Source organism: Hippocampus guttulatus, chromosome 1, assembly GCF_054856545.1.
Source record: "Hippocampus guttulatus isolate MCC_2025c chromosome 1, RoL_Hgut_1.0, whole genome shotgun sequence".
NCBI lineage: Eukaryota > Metazoa > Chordata > Actinopteri > Syngnathiformes > Syngnathidae > Hippocampus > Hippocampus guttulatus.
The window spans coordinates 8,458,428-8,474,599 of record NC_141261.1 but is presented as its reverse complement, the minus strand read 5'-3'; the positions used below and the strand labels follow the sequence as shown (position 1 = coordinate 8,474,599).

Here is a 16,172-nt window from a genome sequence, read left to right as displayed (position 1 = left end):
GATCAGCACCCTTTGCCACGGTCAAACTCTTTCATGAGGTCTACCTGCTTTTGATGAAATTATAACACAAACTGACAACATATCTGACAACAGATATCTCTCCACAGCACAACAAAGACATTGTGCTTCCCCTGTGACATTCCAACAAAGCCATGCTGTTGGTGATAACATGAACATTGTTGTTGGCCTGTCTGTTAAACAATTCCACAAGTAAATATATTTTTTTAAGTATTACAATTACTTATTCCATGGGAGTCCTCAGTTAAAAACAGATTTCCACTCCTATGGCATAATCATACTCTGAATACGGATTTACGCAAGTCTTAACAAGGTGTAGTCTTATCCCAATGATAATACATTAGTACAGTTGTTCACAAAAAAAATTCTCAAAGTTCTCCTGAAAAGATGTACAGTATAGCGCCACATATACACACTAGTACTATTAAAAGTGTGGAGCCACTAATTTAGAATCCACATTTTCCCCTGAATGAAGATGACATTATATTAATCAGAAGATAGTTCAAGCAAGAAAGAAATTGTTTTATTTGAACTATGAATACTTTTTAAAAAACAAATAAGGTCGTTTTTAAGTAACCCTCAAACTACTGATGCTGTGTGCATACAATAGAAAACTGACAGCTTTTGTGGAAATTGTCCATATATAAATCAGGATGTATTGTATTGTATATTATATAACGATTTGCAGTAAGTATGTTTATGAAAACATTTCTCGGTTACTAACATAAAACAACTAAATGGAGGCCAGTAGTTAAGACGGTAAATGGGCGTGTCTTCTCCTCCGTACTCCGAGCGACTTGGAAAACTCGTGTTTCGAAACAGTAAACCGATGATGCCTGGATTTGGGAATTAACCCCGCCCACATTTTCCGACTGCCCATCGCGGTACAAAACCAACCGACGCTTCCTGACACTTCCTCCTCTCAGCAACTCACCATTGTCGACACAAAGACGAGAAATTTAGAACCAGAATTTAAAATGAAACTAGCTTACTGGGATATTCGTGGGGTGAGTTCTATAATCTGCTAAACGTCATTGCATCATTACATAAATCCAAGAATGAAGTGAGGGTTGTTGTTTTTTTTTCGTTTTGGAGGGCTGGTGGTGTTTGCTTCTCCGCTTGTCTTTGTGCAGAAGTTAGCGTTGTGCAAGTGACGCAGTGGGCTTCGGACTCGTCAGCAAAGAAGGCTCGCGAATAGACTGAATGCGTGCAGTTTCTGTTGCTAATGCTAGTTTGCGTGACGGTCACAGCCAGCACACAATTTTGTTCCACCGGAAGGCATTCTCTTCAAATGTTTACTCGTGCACCTGAAGAACGTGCAATTGTTTCCACGTGTTGCTTGATTCTTGTTCATTAGTTTACTTCTCATGGTAGTGACGGACAAACTGGGATTTTATCATTAATTCGAGGTTCTTTTTCCATTTTTACAGTAGTGTGGAAAGTAAAAGATAACGTCGGTGCGGTCGATGACGTTGACTTGAAATAAGGTCAACTATTTTCAGTGGGCGACGCAGGTGTTGGTAATGACAGCAATTGGCTCGTGTGCAAAGTGAAAAGACGACAGTTTTTTAACCGTTTTTAATGTAAGCGATAGCGATATACCCTTTTAAAATATTTCAGTTTCGTTAGTAAATTCGTGCGTTTGGAGTTAAATGTTGTGTTCGAATCCAGCGTTGCTTTCATTTTTGAATGATCACATGAAGTACTTTGTAAGTCACATGTCCCATCTTGAGAAACCACGCGACTTTTTCCCCTGCCTCCGAGGGTAATAATTACCGATATATTGAACTACAAAAAATAAAGACAAGTGTATTCTATATCACTCTGTTTATACTCGTTGTTATACATGTAGCGATGAAACAATTTTAGGAAAAAGAATGTACACCAATAACATTGAAATGTATTTCAGTGAGTGGCCCACTTTAAAAATGTTATTTTGTGGTGAGCAAAAGTCAAGTTCCAACACGTTTAAGGACAACTCAATGGGGTAACCACAAAAAAAGAGAACATTGGTTCATTTTTAAACGTATGTGCAGGATTAGGAAATACAATAACCTCTTGTTTGGGTCTGGTTCTCTTATCTATTCATTCAGCAGAGGGCTGAAGGGCAATTGTTGTGTATCCGTGGCATGGTAACCATTATAAACACTGCCATGACAAGTTTATCCTAAAACCTGGACTACTTCTCATTCATTCTCTGGACTAGAAAGATTCATTCTCGTTGCGCACTAGTACATTTGAAACAGAAAAAGACCAACACCTAAAGGAAACAATGTGTGATTGATATCCAGTTGGCCCAGCCTATCCGCTTGCTGCTGGAGTACACTGGGACGACCTATGAGGACAAGTTTTTTTCCTGCGGCGAAGGTAAAATCGACAAAGATCCACCTTTATGCTGTCATGTCACGTTATCAATTGCACGGATGGTCAACTTCTTCCCACGCTCGCAGCTCCCAACTATGACAAGAGCTGCTGGTTTGATGTGAAGCCCAACCTTGGCATGGACTTTCCCAATGTAAAGTGGTGACCAACAGCATGTTCATGATGACTGAAACCCTTTTGTGATTTTTATTTTAGTTGTTTAATCTAATTAGTTATTTATTTATTTGCAGCTACCCTACTTGGAGGATGGAGACACGAAAATCGTGCAGAGCAATGCCATCATGAGATACATTGCTCGGAAGAACAACTTGTGTAAGTTTTCTGCGCATGGATTAACCTTTTATTCATGATATGGGTGTTGTTTTTATTTAAACATCCTTTCACGAGGACACATATCACTGTTTAGAGTAGTGGGTGAGATGCAAACATTTTATGCAGTACATGTACACCTGGTCGCCATTCAATCTACAGAGCACACCCAGACAAAAACGACTGTTCCTTCTCACATTCACACTTATAATTGAGACAACTTAGAGCAGTGGTTGCCAATGTGAGTGGCCTGTAGGCCTCTTTGAAAAATGGCTCACCTGTGACGGGACATGGTGATTTTTCTATAAATGTACAGTGTTGTGTCCAAGGACCGGCAACATAAGGCCAAGGCCAAGGACTTGGAAAATTTTCCGAGGCAAGGCCAAGGCCAAGGACTTGAGAATTTTTCCGAGGCCAAGGTATAGTAAGGCGTTTTTGGACGAAAAAAACGACCATGTATAGTAAGCCGTTTTTAGACGAAAAAAACGACCATGTATAGAAAGCCGTTTTTAGACGAAAAAAACGACCATGCATAGTAAGGCGTTTTTAGCCAAACCCCCCCCCCCCCGACCCTGTATAGTAATGTGTTTTTCGACGAAAAAAAAGACCATGTATAATAAGGCGTTTTTAAACGAAAAAAACGCGCACGAACAGTAAGGCGTTTTCACAAAAAAAAACGACCATGTATAGTAAGGCGTTTTTAGCCGGAAAAAAACGACCATGTATAGTAAGGCGTTTTACATATGTACATATGGTCGTTTTTTTCGGCTAAAAACGCCTTACTATACATGGTCATTTTTATCGGCTAAAAACGCCTTACTATACTGTACATGGTCATTTGTTTCGTCTAAAAGCGCCTTACTATACATGGTCGTCTTTTTTTCGGCTAAAAACATCTTACTATAAATGGTCGGGTTATTTTTCGGCTAAAAACGCCTTATTATACATGGTCGTTATTTTCGTCGAAAAACGGCTTACTTACATGGTCGTTTTTTTCGGGTTAAAAACGCCTTCCTATACATGGTCGTTTTTTTTTTTTTCCCCAGCTAAAAACGCCTTACTATTCATGTTCCTTTTTTTCGGCTAAAAACGCCTTACTATATATACATGGTCGTTTTTTTTACGGCTAAAAACGCCTTACTACACATGGTCGTTTTTTTTTCATCTAAAAACGCCTTCCTATATACAGTACATAGTGTTCTTTTTCGGCTAAAAACGGCTTACGAGACATGGTCTTTTTTTTCGTCTAAAAACGCCTGACTATACGTGGTCGGTTTTTTCGGCTAAAAACGCCTTTCTATACATGGTCGTTTTTTTTCAGCTAAAAGCACCTTACTATACATGGTCGTTTTTTTCGGCTCAAAACACCTTTCTATACATGGTCGTTTTTTTTTTTTTTTGGCTAAAAACACCTTACTATACATGGTATTTATTTTGTTGTTAAAACTCCTTACTATTCATGGTCGATTGTTTCGTCGAAAAACGCCTACTAGCTTTGCATTTCGCAAACGTAGCATAAGTTGAAATGCTGTGTATCCTGTCCAATATTTGCCCTTTAATTCCACTCACTTTTTAAATACTGTACACCACATTGTGATTGTGCGGCAATTCCAGTCTCTTCTCCCAAGGAGGAGGGGACTGTCTTCGTTTTGGTCAGTGCCAAAGAACCAATTGAATGACGACATAGGACATTACACATGATGTGGCAGACTTTTGCGTCGTCGTGCTCATCAAGTGTCCTTGAGGCCAGACGACCAATCATTATGACGCCCTACTCAAAATCGGTCTGCGACATGTCGACACTTGTGTAGTCCAACGTCGGCCATCCGTGCTCTGAATCTGATCCCAGGTGGAGAGACTGAGGATGAGATGGTCCGTGTGGATATATTGGAGAACCAGGCCATGGACTTTCGGAATGGCTTTGTGAGGTTGTGTTACGCAGATTTTGTGAGTATCAATTTCCAAGCGGACATGACGCAGGTCCCGAGGTTCTAAATATTTTCCAATGATTTCAGGACAAGATGAAGCCAGGGTACTTGGAACAGCTGCCGGATCTACTCCGGCAGTTCTCCAAGTTCCTGGGAGACCGAAAATGGTTTGCTGGTGACAAGGTCTTTTTTTTCTTTTCTTTTTTTTCTGCCGGACAGAAAGTGGTCACGACTGGAGTAGCAATGGTGAAAATGACTTTTCTTTGTGACAGATTACTTTTGTGGACTTCATCATGTATGAGTTGTTGGACCAACACAGGATGTTTCATCCCACCTGTATGGATGAGTTTAAGAACCTCGGAGACCTTCTGCATCGCTTCGAGGTGAGGGGAAAGATCTTTCTCTCTCTCTCCTTTTAGTTTGTGGTGACAGTGCATCACTTTTTGTCTATCGCCGTGGCAGGCACTCGACAAGATTGCAGCCTACATGAAATCCAAAAGATTCATCAAGACCCCCGTCAACAACAAGATGGCCAAATGGGGCAACAAGAAAGAGTAAAATTTCAAGTCGTCTTAACAATAAATAAAGTTCAAATATTCTGCTGTAAAATATGTTCAACATGGATTGTATCCACAAGATACTGTTTCGGAATGGTAAAAAGATCTAAGTCGGGCACTACGTTTACTTGCACTGTTAAAATGTGATTATTAGGCACATTAAAGTTGAACTCTTTCTCAGTTTGCAACTTTATTCACTTCTGTCTCGGAGTAAAAGACTTGGTATCCATAAATTATTGCAACCTTTTTTTTCTCCATAGACTAATTTAAAACAATGTTTCTAATCAATTTAAAAAAAATTTTTTTTGCTTCATAAATTATCTTAATGTGTACACTTTATCCCGAAAACAAAACTGGATATATGATTCACAACAAACTGATTAGGCCACAATTCACATCCTGATCAGTAGATGAAGATTAAGAATGGGGGGGAAGGGTTGGTCACTAGTAGCGGGCATTATATGGATCTGATGGTTCGCTGGCAAGCTACAGGAAAAAGGATCAAATTAGTGTGTGGGAGGGGGGGGGGGGGGGGTTGTACGTAGGCCACTTACTGCAATAGCTGATTTAATAGCCTGCAGTTGGAAGAAGACTTTGGCTCCTTCTTCTGGACACACAGTCCTCATCTCATCCTTGCCCATCTGCAGCAGCATTTTCCCAGTCAGCACCCCGAGGCTGGCCACGGTGCTGCTCCAAATAAAGTGCGACATCATCGTCACGTGTCAAAAACACACACACACACACACACATCCAAAAACTTCTGAGTCACGCTACTCACATTTTGGCGAAGCCTTTGTACTGCAGCCATGCTCTGACCTCTGCAGGTGAGGAGACCACGTCAAGATTCGGGGGGCCGCGAGGTGGGCGCTGTGCCAAGCGGAATAAAAGTGAATGAAACCAAATGGATAGATGCAATCCTTCCTCAAAAAACAGCAATGCAAAATTACCATTTCCTCGACAGGCAAGCCACTCCTCAAAGGCTCCAGAACATTCTGAGGAACGTTGCCTTCCACTGCTCGATTGTTACGCACAAGCCACCATTGCTTGGACCTCTGAACCACCTTTTGAAAGAGCAAAAAGTACCCGAATCAGGTGTACTCAAACATTTTGGGTGCAAGAACACCTATCGTGATATGTCACAATCATCCATCCATCCATTTTCCGATCCGCAAGGAGAAGCGGGGGGTGCTGTATCCCCGCCATCTTCGGGCAGTAGGCGGGGGGACACCCTGAACTGGTTGCCAGCCAATCACAGGGCATAAAAAGACGAACAACCATCCATGCTCACACTCACACCTCGGGACAATTTAGAGTGTTCAATCAGCCTGCCATGCATGTTTTTGGAATGTGGGAGGAAACCGGAGTACCCGGAGAAAACCCACGCAAGCCCAGGGAGAACATGCAAACTCCACGCAGGGAGGCCGGAGCTGGAATTGAATCCAATACCTTTGCACTGTGAGGTCGACGCACTAACCACTGGCTCACCGGGCTGCCCTATGTCACAATCAGATCAGAGCTTTTTTTTTTTTTTTATCAGTCTAAGTGAGAGTAATCATCTCTCCTTTTATTATTTATAATTTTATCTGTGGTTTTATTGTTGTTTTGATTGTCAAGTGTCCTTGAGTGTTTTGAAAGTCGCTTCTAAATTAAATGTATTATTATTATTATTATTAGTTTTACTGGCAAACTGGTCACCATATATGTGTCATGATTCTGTTCGGGACCAACAGGTGGCACTGTTGGGCTCTCCCTGCAGCTGCACATCTGTTGGTCGTTCTTTACAATAAATTGCTTTAAAGGGACTCCCAGCCCGACCACTCATGGTCGGGTCAGTGTTTGTGTGTTGCTGTCACTGTTTCTGGTTTTTAGCTTCTGCCATGGTTTTTGTTTGCTGCTGTCAGGTTTATTTCAGTCATGTTACGTTTTACCTTACAGTACCGCCATGATTTTTGTTTGATACTTTGGACTTTGTTTGTTTTGGATTTAGTTTTCTCTGTTTTAATACAATTTGCCAAGTACACCCTGCTCCTCCCTCTTGCCTGCTTTTTGGGGTCCACCACCACCTCGCAACGTGACAATATGTGTATTTTTAAAAACAAAGAAATAGTTTAAAAAAAAACGTTTGAGAATCACAGATTGAAGTGTTACAAAACATCAGTCTCAACGCCAACCACGGTGGCCATCATCTCACCTCAACCACTTCACCCTTCATCACAGTGAGTTCCCTGTTATTGCGAGCCATGAAGTCATAAACGACCCGCATGTGGTCGCGGCTTTCCTTGGTGTTGCCGTCGGGTCGTCCCGACGGGAAGCGCTGGCTGCTGCTCCTGCTCACTTGGCCGTTCTGATAAGGGAGTTGGGCGGGCTTGTGCGAGGGGGCAGGCGGCCGCCAGCCGTCGTAGAACTCTGGAATGTAAGGCGGCACGTCATCATCGGGCCATCGAGACCTGGGAGGGAGACAGAAAAGACTAAGGGCGGCAAAGAGGACAGCAGTAGAACACAAGGATAATAATTTGATCCATTGGGCATTAAACAAGAGTGTTATTGTTAAGACTTGAATGGAAAAAGCTGATGGGGGGAAAGCATGACCATTTGTTTTTCTGTTTCCATGGCATCCATTTCGTCACCTCCAGGTTATCTTGGAAGTGAACCGCTATATTTTCCACGTGTCATGCAAACGTCACCGCTTCAACTTTTCCCTCTCATATCAGCAGTCCACACCCCCGACATCAGGGTGTGTGTCATGGGATATCATATCAATAAAGGTGGACTGTTAAGAAAGGGGTTCACATAGAGTACATTGAAGGAGAGAAAAAAAATGCTGTGTTGCTACCTGGGGATGTTCCAGCTGTCTCCCAGAGATCTCCAGATCTGGTCCTCCTCCGGGCTGACCACCTGTCTGACCAAGCGAAGGGAGGCCTCTGTCAGCAGTGGGGAAAGCACGGTCGGGGGCAGGTGGGCATGGTAGTGAGGCAGAATCTGTGCAGGAAACAAAAGGATTTTTTTTTTCTTGCAATGGGAAGATGATTTTAATCATGTATTCTTCATCGGAATACAATAGCTCTTAAACAACATGCGTTGCATTCCTTTTTTTCTTCGCAGCAGTATGTCAAGTTAATAAGAGTGAGCCAAGATATCATTTTGACTTTTAGACCGACAGGACGTACATTTGAGAGGCTGTACTTTTTTTTTTTTTTACTTCAGTACAGGAGTTGAATCAGTACTTCAACTGTTGCCAGAATCGTGTTTAAATAACTTAGTTCTACTTACGTACAGAGCGATAAGTGGAGAGGCGCATATATTGCGATGTGTTATGATGAAACACTCACTGTCGCTAAACTGCTGAAGAAGAAGTGGATGTAGTCCGAGGCGCTGGTGTTAAGCAGCGAGCCATCCAGCAGGCCCTGTTGAAGCATCACACAGGCGCAGTCACGCGTGTTGTCCGTGCAGTGCGGTCAGGGGAAAATTTGCTTACTTACCAACAGATTGAATCCATATTTGATTTTCTGAAGACAGGAGATAAATTCCTGAGCAGGGGGCAGACGGGCAGCTGGGGGCAAAGGAACTGATCAAGTTGCATACGCAAGTCTGCCTTATACGTCAAGAAAACTGAGAAGGGATTAAACTTTACCTGGGCTTCTCGGGTCCTTCTTTTTGACAAACACGCCTTTCTTTTTGCGTTTGTCAACCGGCAGAGAGGTCGCGGTCGTCGCAGTGAGCACCTTGTCCATGAAGATCTCCAGATCATTCAAAACATGGTTGAATATTTCCTGCGGGAACGGAATACAAGCCAGTGAAATCCTTGCGCGTCGGCGAGCGGTGTGGCATGTACACCTGTGTTCAAAAGTTGACATGCAGTCATCATGGGGCATGAATGGCATATTCATTGACCGCTTGGACATCACGATCTTAAATCCTGATGCAATTTAGTCTCGATCCACACAGGGTTAACATTGGTGAGGATCTCTTACTTTTTTTTTTGTACATTATGCCACCTTAAAGGAACGGCTGCGCGCCTTTGCGCAATCTGCGGGTTAGCTATGTTAGCCACTCACTCCTGCAATAAATTTCTTTTTTTTTCTTTCTTTCTTTCTTCTTTTTACAAAGGCAGAATATGAAACCTGAGATTTGTAGTGGCATCTAAATTATGGCAATACTTGACGATGCCATATGACATTTTTATAGCACAATAGATCAGAAAACAGGTCGCAAATGAACAGTTGCGATTTGCAGCACGTCACAGTTGTAGGTATTTATTCCTTTGTTGTGTGTTCACAAACCCCCCCCTAGATTTTATTTTGTGATTTCCTCGCTTGATTTTCTGTTTCGGTGCATTATGTTTACTTTTCTTAATGTCTTTGAAGTAATCATTAATTTACATTTTTTTGGAGGCGGTCTTTGAACGCCTCTCGAGCGGAACAAGAAGAGAAGGCACGGAGACAGAGAAGGACGTACCTGTATTTGTTAAGACTGTAAAAAGCATGAAAAAAGTACAGTATACGTTTTAAAAACCAACACCGCAGCTCTCCTCTTTCGGAGCTGCAACACAGTGATTATGTGAACTCGTCGATGTCATCATTTTTATACTTAAATTGGCTCAAACCTCTTTTTCAGGAATCGGACGCGATTGATATTTGCACGACTAATATTCGTACGCGCTGTCTCATGGAATGAAGGAAAATGAATTAGGAGTCGTGTATTGCTTTAACCATGTAGCCAGCACCCATAAAGAATCAAAGGAATTAATTATCACTCGCGTAAGCAGCTTTTCATCACCAAGCTCCTGAATTTGTCATTTGTCAATTGGTGTCCAGATGTGAGGATGCGGCACAAGCAGGGGGAAAAAAAAAATCGCCAAACACAAATACCCATCACCAATGAAAAAATATTATGCCCATCACGAGTGTATGTAAACTTGCGAGCACGTCAGCATCTGCTTCTCATGGGAGCTCTGACCGTGTTCCTCTCAACATCTGTCAGTTCGGCAACCTCTGGAGGGCCACGGGGTCCGTCGAGATCACGATGCTGCTTGGCTTCCTCTTGTGGGGCGTAAAAACGAGGGGGAGGAGGAATGTCTGGGAATTGAGAAGATTTCATCTCATGAGAAAATAAGATCATACAATGCCTGGCAATGACATGTACAGTCCCGCTCTAAGTACTATACAATACAATGTTCAAAAAGTATTTTGTAGTGTTTGCATGCATCACATGGAACGAATCACAATTTTAAAAACACTATGAAAATCCATTTGATATCCTGGATATCCAGCATAGGCTAAATGTGCTAATATGCTTTTTGGCGCACTAGTACAATTGTGTTGACGTACTGTTGTAAGCTTATGTTATATTATTAATGATCATTTTATGTTTGAGCATCATATTATTTCATGTTAAGCATACCTAAATTATATTCTGTTGTTTAATAATTGCTTAGACATTTTTTTTTATGTTGATAGGTTCTGATTGGCTGTTAACGCATTCAGTACCAGCCAATTCTAGACCAAGTCTGAAGAGACGTTTAAAAACGTCTTTGGGAGTGAATGAGTTAAAGTAAGAGAAGCAGGAAGTGATTTTAGTTACGGGGGTTGTGTTCTCGGACAGTGCTGCGGTGCAGACGTTTTTTTTTCCCCCCTCCTTTTATTAAACTGCATTGAAGGATTCGTTCTCTCCATCTGTCATTCATAAAGAAGAGCCATCCACTGAAAAAACGGAACCCCTCAACTTACACTGTTAATAACAACGTTACAAGAGAGGCAAAACTCTGCATTAATTGGCATCTGTGTGCTGCTACTATGGAAAGTTGTTTAAGTCGGTTCAGCACGCTAGTAGAACAGCTGTCTTACTTGAAAGGTTTTTTTCCCGCCTCTTATGGCCTTATTGTACCCAATTAAAACTGACTATTAAATTACTGTGCTGAACTATAGGAACGCCACAAGGTCCAACTAGTAAGCATGTGTTATATACTAGTAGCCTCATGCACCAAAAATAACCACACGTACTTTTTCCTCATTAGTAACAAAGTTGTCTTAGGCGAGTAATCCAAAGGGGACCTACTGTTGTGAAAGCGCTATATAAATCAGCATGTATTGTATTGTAGTAAGAAGAAATTTCAATCAGCTGGGGGGTAAAAAAAAAAAATGCTCAAACAACTTTCCATACCAACACATACATAACGTATTGTCGAATTAATACTGTACCTCTATAATTTTGTCGATCAAAACGGAACACGAGAATTTTTCTGAAAGCAGAATGTATTATTTGAATTGTCCTTTAAGTCGGCTTACCAGGTTCTCTGTGGGCCCACTGTGGCAGGGGCCTCTCTGGCGGTGGCAGGGGCCTCGCTAGCGGTGGCAGGGGCCTCTCCGGAGGTGGCAGGGGTCTTTCTCTCTGTTCGTCACGAGGTGCAGCCTGAATGGAACTTCCTAAAGTATGAAGAAGTCAAAAGTGGAGTTGCAGAGAACATTCACACTCAGCGGCCACAACATTAGGTACTCTGAAACAATTTCATGATATCCAGTACAAATGCTGCATCCTAAATATCTGCCACGTTGCTCTTAAATGCCGGGTTGCGATGCAGACAAACATCCAACATCCTGTCCTTATGTGGCAGGATTTTCGGCAGTGACAGTGACATCAACATGACGGAAAAGACTAGAAATAAGTAACCCACTTTTAGATGTCATTGTGTCCTAATACACAAAGATTCAACCAGATCATTGAATGGAAAAAAAGCTCTGCGCTACCCCACAAATTACAACTACAGTACATTCAGCGTACTGTAGTAGTGAGTTGACTGCTAAAATTGCAACAACAAAAAAAAGAAAGAAAAAATGCAAAGCTAACCATGTTCTCTGTCAGTCCACTGTGGGAAAGGCCGCTCCAGCGGCAGTGGTGAGTTTCTTTCTTGCACGGCACGAGGTCCAGCTTGCTGGAAGCTTCCAGGACCTTGACGGCCGACGAGGTTCTCAAGGTTACTCCTGCAAAACGGGAAGGAGTAAAACGAACATCATTTGCATTTTGTACTTTGCATCTGGATGGGGCTACTGTACCTCATGACTGGCTGCTCTATGCGTGGTTCCACAGGACCGCCGTCACTTTGGACAAGTTTATCGAGGTCAATCTTGAGGAGGTCTGCCTGTAACAAAAAAATAAATAAAATCGAAAATGTACTGTAGCTTACAAAGCTTTCGGAGATAACGGACACACATAAATCCTTCAATCTTAAGTACTCGAATCTTGGATTAGCTCCCTTAGCAAGCAGAACAAGGTAAGATTGCTTCTGATCTGGGAAGTAATTGATTCTTAGGTTTTAAGATGTTAGATGACAACACGTGGTGCCTCATGGTGCAAGGCTGCAAATAAAGTGAGGCACCCACTGTGAAAATTATTCATACTATTCAACAACGCTCACGGCTGAGGACTCACCCCAGCCTCCTCACACTGGAAAATGAAGACCTGGAGGAAGCGCTTGCTGCGTTCCCTTGCGGTGATCAACAGCAGGGAGTCGTAAGGGAAGACGTCCAACACAGCTTTGGTCTGCTGGATGCTGATCAGCGGTACGGCCTCCAGCTCTGCCTTTAAGTCAAGAGAAGCAGGACATACTGTGTATGTCATAGTAGAAGACACACTGCAGAGGTGAACATGGAGATGCGCAACATGCTCTGAAAACTTGCAAGGGAAGGATTCACTCTCATTTGTTATCTCTTTTTTTCTGATGGTTTCGTTCCATCGTCGTGCTGCACCTTCACTCTCAATATTAAAATACGATTAGCGTATGAATTTTAAAAAGTTGCGGGTGCTGCGACTCTAACGGCGTTACTAACTTGGCTCTCTGTGTCAAGGAGCAGCAAGTAGCCTCCTTGAGCCTCCAAGATCATCTCTTGAGGCCACAGGCGACCTTTGGCGTTCAGCCTCTTGAGTTTGGTCACGCAGTCGTCCACGGTGGTCAGCTGCTGGCCGTCCAGCTCGCATGTGAGCAGGTGCTGGGAGGGGGGGGGGGGGTTCAGAGGGTGAGGTGGTGAGTTTGGGCGGATTTCCAAGCCCCACGTTGGTGCGCAACGTCATTTGACTTTACCTCCACTCTGACGTTAAGGTTGTTGGGCTGCTTGCTCAGCACCTCCGAGTACTCCTTTCTTTGCACTTGACACAACATTTTGAGGTTACAAGATGTGCCAATATTAGGTTTGGACAACATTTATTCAATGTCGTTGACAATTACCTTAAGGTCCATGTTACGCTCTTAGCCCATATTCACAATTCAGACAATTCAGCGCGGCAGTAGAATGACTGTCTTACTAGTTGAGTTTTTCCTATTACTGATTTTCACTGCTGTATGTCATTTCTGCAGACTGGTAGGGCAACATATTTTCCGCACTATAAGGCACACCTAAAAGCATTTGATTTTCTCAAAAGCCGACCGTGCGCCTTATAATCGGATGGGCCTTATATATGGATCAATATTCTGATTTCTTGGACGTAGTATTTTTAATATTCTGTCAAGTGTCCCCTGCCTACTGCCCGGAGATGGCTGGGATAGGCTCCAGCACCCCCCGCGACCCTAGTGAGGATCAAGCGGTTCGGAAAATGGATGGATGGATGGATGTTTCATTACAGGTGCAGCGGCTGTGCAAGCTTACTAGTAGAGACACAAGGGCACAAAAGCACAAGACTATCCACTAGTAACATTTCCTCTGACATTTCTGTAAACTAGTACGACTACATGCTCCTTGTCGGCAAAACCCTGCACTACAAATAGTGCTAGATTTTGACTAATTGAATTTTCGAATGATACCAACAGTATGCATGTTTCAACGAGTGCACAGTTTTTCCTGGTTTGTAACACTATTATGCCAAATGGTGCCTTCCCGTGAGAACAAAGCACATAGTAGTACATGGACCTTAAGGTGAAAAAAGTGGTACTAAGGGAGGGGGGGGGAAACAGACTGTTAAGAGGCAGTCATTCCACTGGTGCGCTATCTTGTTTTAAGAAGGACAACGTTCATTGCTCTTTAGATGGATAAGATGGATTTCTTAGAAAATGTGTTTTGTCATGTGTCACATACTGTATATGGACTTGGGAGTCAGTCTGGACACATTTCTCTGAGACCTCGGCGGTGAGGATCCCCTGGAATTATCTTGTTGGAAAGCCCACCTCGAGTGAGGGAGCTCTTCCGGTGGGAAACCCCTGAAACACAATTTAAGATTTTATATTGAACGCCATGGACATGTGCGGCACAGTTTGTTTGTTTTGTGTTTTAAAGGAAAAAGTGATTCCCGTAATACAGGGATTCCCAACTACTATAACAAACACAAAGAGCCATTTTCTCCCTTCAATTTCATTCCAATCACACAAACGTTGATAAGAAGATACTGCTGCTATCCTAATTTAACTATTTTCTTACCCCACCGACAACTTACTGGGAGTTTCGATTTAACTATTTTCTTACCCCACCGACTACTTACTGGGAGTTCCGAAAGATATTCCACTGCATTGTCACTTGCGGAGGTAGCATTTCATCACTATGACACTTACGTACACTTGTCACAATATTTTATTTTTAGGGCTTTTGTTTTTGCACTAAATCCTCTTGATATAATCGAAAATGATGTCTTGCCCGCAATGATCTTTCAAGGTTTGACATTGAAAATTGAATACACTCGTCAACGCGCGTTACTGTGTGTAGCTGTTATCAGAAGCTAATGCTATAACACTTCAAGTTAATGATAATCTGTGCTAACACGGTTGCTTTCCTTACCTCATGACTTTGACATGAGAGTGCCTCGGCCACTGGCAAGCCAATGATATTTTGTCGAGAAAAAAAAGTGTGGGGGTGATTATGTTATTTAGTCCGACTGTTTCGTTAATAGTGGTGCAGAAGCGCTGAACGGGTCGCTCGCATTTTCACGAATGGGAAGAGAACTCAAGTCAGGTTTTAATCAGTATCGAAAAGCGTAGAAGGTGGTCAGACACTCTGGACAAAGAACTACCGGTATGTACATACAAACACCTAAGAGTTATTTTTGAATTCCCACCCATCCATCCTTAAAATTGAATCATACAAATTTACATCCATGAAAGTGACACTTACCGTGGGGAATACGAAAACGGACGAGAGTTTCCCAACATTTTCTATCTTCTTCTCGGTTGTAGTTTTCCAAGTCAATTCATAAACGGCACTTTCATGCCAAACCTAGAAAGGAACACATTTACAGTGTGTCAAGATATGATGTATTGTATTAAATATCACAAGTACACTTTAAATCAACATGCGGGTTAATTATAAACTCTTTGATGAATGGCTATGTTTACCTATTTGGACATGTTAAAACAAAAGAAAAAAAATATTTTTTTAATCCAGTGAATGAGTTACAGGATCGATGGTAAACTTCACTCATGCACAAACTTATAAAATTCAAATAAGAACACATGATTTCGCATCATATACATTTATTACATAAGGTCAAATGTGGCGACCCCGGAGACAAGCTTGAAAGGGGAAAAAAAGCCATAAGGACAAATCGACGTTGCTTAATATTTTTTTTTCGAATGAATGTAGCACAGAATAAGTAAAGGCATTATTAATGAAATCTGTCTTAAGTTTGTCAATTTGTTTTGGAGCCACAAATCTACATGGCACAAACACACATTATTGAAAGACATCATGAAGACTCACGGGAAATTTAAATGTTTGAAATCACATTACAATTGCTGATATTTTACTACCTGTCAGCTTTTCTCCAGTGGCATTATTCCATAGTAGGGAATGCGTCTTCCTCAAACGGCGTAAACGCAAACGACTCCCATCACTTCCTGCTTGTACTTGTTGTGATCAAAGATCAGCAGGCTTGGCCCCTTGTCCTAGGTGGAATACTATTTCAAGTGTTCGTTATGAGTCCAAAGGTTACCAAACACTGGTGGTTTCCTTGCAAACGTTCAACCGTTGCCAAGACTTCAGAAAACACTCATCATTGTATAATT

General features: G+C 42.1%; 2 protein-coding genes across 3 annotated transcripts; one reads left to right on the top strand and one right to left on the bottom strand.

The window, feature by feature from the left end:
• Positions 1 to 868: 868 nt before the first annotated feature.
• On the top strand, positions 869 to 5,374 carry LOC147210266 (glutathione S-transferase Mu 3-like). Its single transcript, XM_086107659.1, has 8 exons — positions 869 to 1,025; positions 2,310 to 2,385; positions 2,469 to 2,533; positions 2,631 to 2,712; positions 4,559 to 4,656; positions 4,725 to 4,820; positions 4,910 to 5,020; positions 5,100 to 5,374. The coding sequence occupies exons 1-8, from the start codon at positions 996 to 998 to the stop codon at positions 5,193 to 5,195; spliced, it is 654 nt and encodes a 217-aa protein (XP_085963785.1). The 5' UTR covers positions 869 to 995; the 3' UTR covers positions 5,196 to 5,374.
• Positions 4,725 to 16,140, bottom strand: eps8l3b (EPS8 signaling adaptor L3b). Of its 2 annotated transcripts, XM_086107597.1 has the most exons (19): positions 15,918 to 16,140; positions 15,283 to 15,384; positions 14,257 to 14,378; positions 13,269 to 13,333; positions 13,018 to 13,176; positions 12,620 to 12,769; positions 12,244 to 12,329; positions 12,038 to 12,171; positions 11,479 to 11,616; positions 10,151 to 10,269; positions 8,826 to 8,964; positions 8,674 to 8,744; positions 8,524 to 8,598; positions 8,028 to 8,173; positions 7,386 to 7,641; positions 6,142 to 6,255; positions 5,973 to 6,061; positions 5,749 to 5,881; positions 4,725 to 5,680 (listed from the first exon to the last, which is right to left on the bottom strand). In XM_086107597.1, the coding sequence occupies exons 2-19, from the start codon at positions 15,318 to 15,320 to the stop codon at positions 5,639 to 5,641; spliced, it is 2,076 nt and encodes a 691-aa protein (XP_085963723.1). In that variant the 5' UTR covers positions 15,321 to 15,384; positions 15,918 to 16,140; the 3' UTR covers positions 4,725 to 5,638. The 2 variants fall into 2 exon arrangements, with proteins under 2 accessions (XP_085963723.1, XP_085963730.1); XM_086107604.1 differs by lacking the exons at positions 15,283 to 15,384; positions 15,918 to 16,140 and adding an exon at positions 14,950 to 15,085.
• Between the last annotated feature and the right edge of the window lie 32 nt (positions 16,141 to 16,172).

Coding starts and splice junctions, on each gene's coding strand:
- LOC147210266 (XM_086107659.1), top strand. CDS start 996: ATGAAACTAGCTTACTGGGATATTCGTGGG. Junction 2,534..2,630: donor TTGGCATGGACTTTCCCAAT/GTAAAGTGGTGA, acceptor ATTTATTTGCAG/CTACCCTACTTGGAGGATGG. Junction 2,713..4,558: donor TGCTCGGAAGAACAACTTGT/GTAAGTTTTCTG, acceptor ATCTGATCCCAG/GTGGAGAGACTGAGGATGAG.
- eps8l3b (XM_086107597.1), bottom strand. CDS start 15,320: ATGTTGGGAAACTCTCGTCCGTTTTCGTATTCCCCACG. Junction 13,177..13,268: donor ACCTTAACGTCAGAGTGGAG/GTAAAGTCAAAT, acceptor CCCCCCTCCCAG/CACCTGCTCACATGCGAGCT. Junction 7,642..8,027: donor GACAGCTGGAACATCCCCAG/GTAGCAACACAG, acceptor TCTCCCTCCCAG/GTCTCGATGGCCCGATGATG.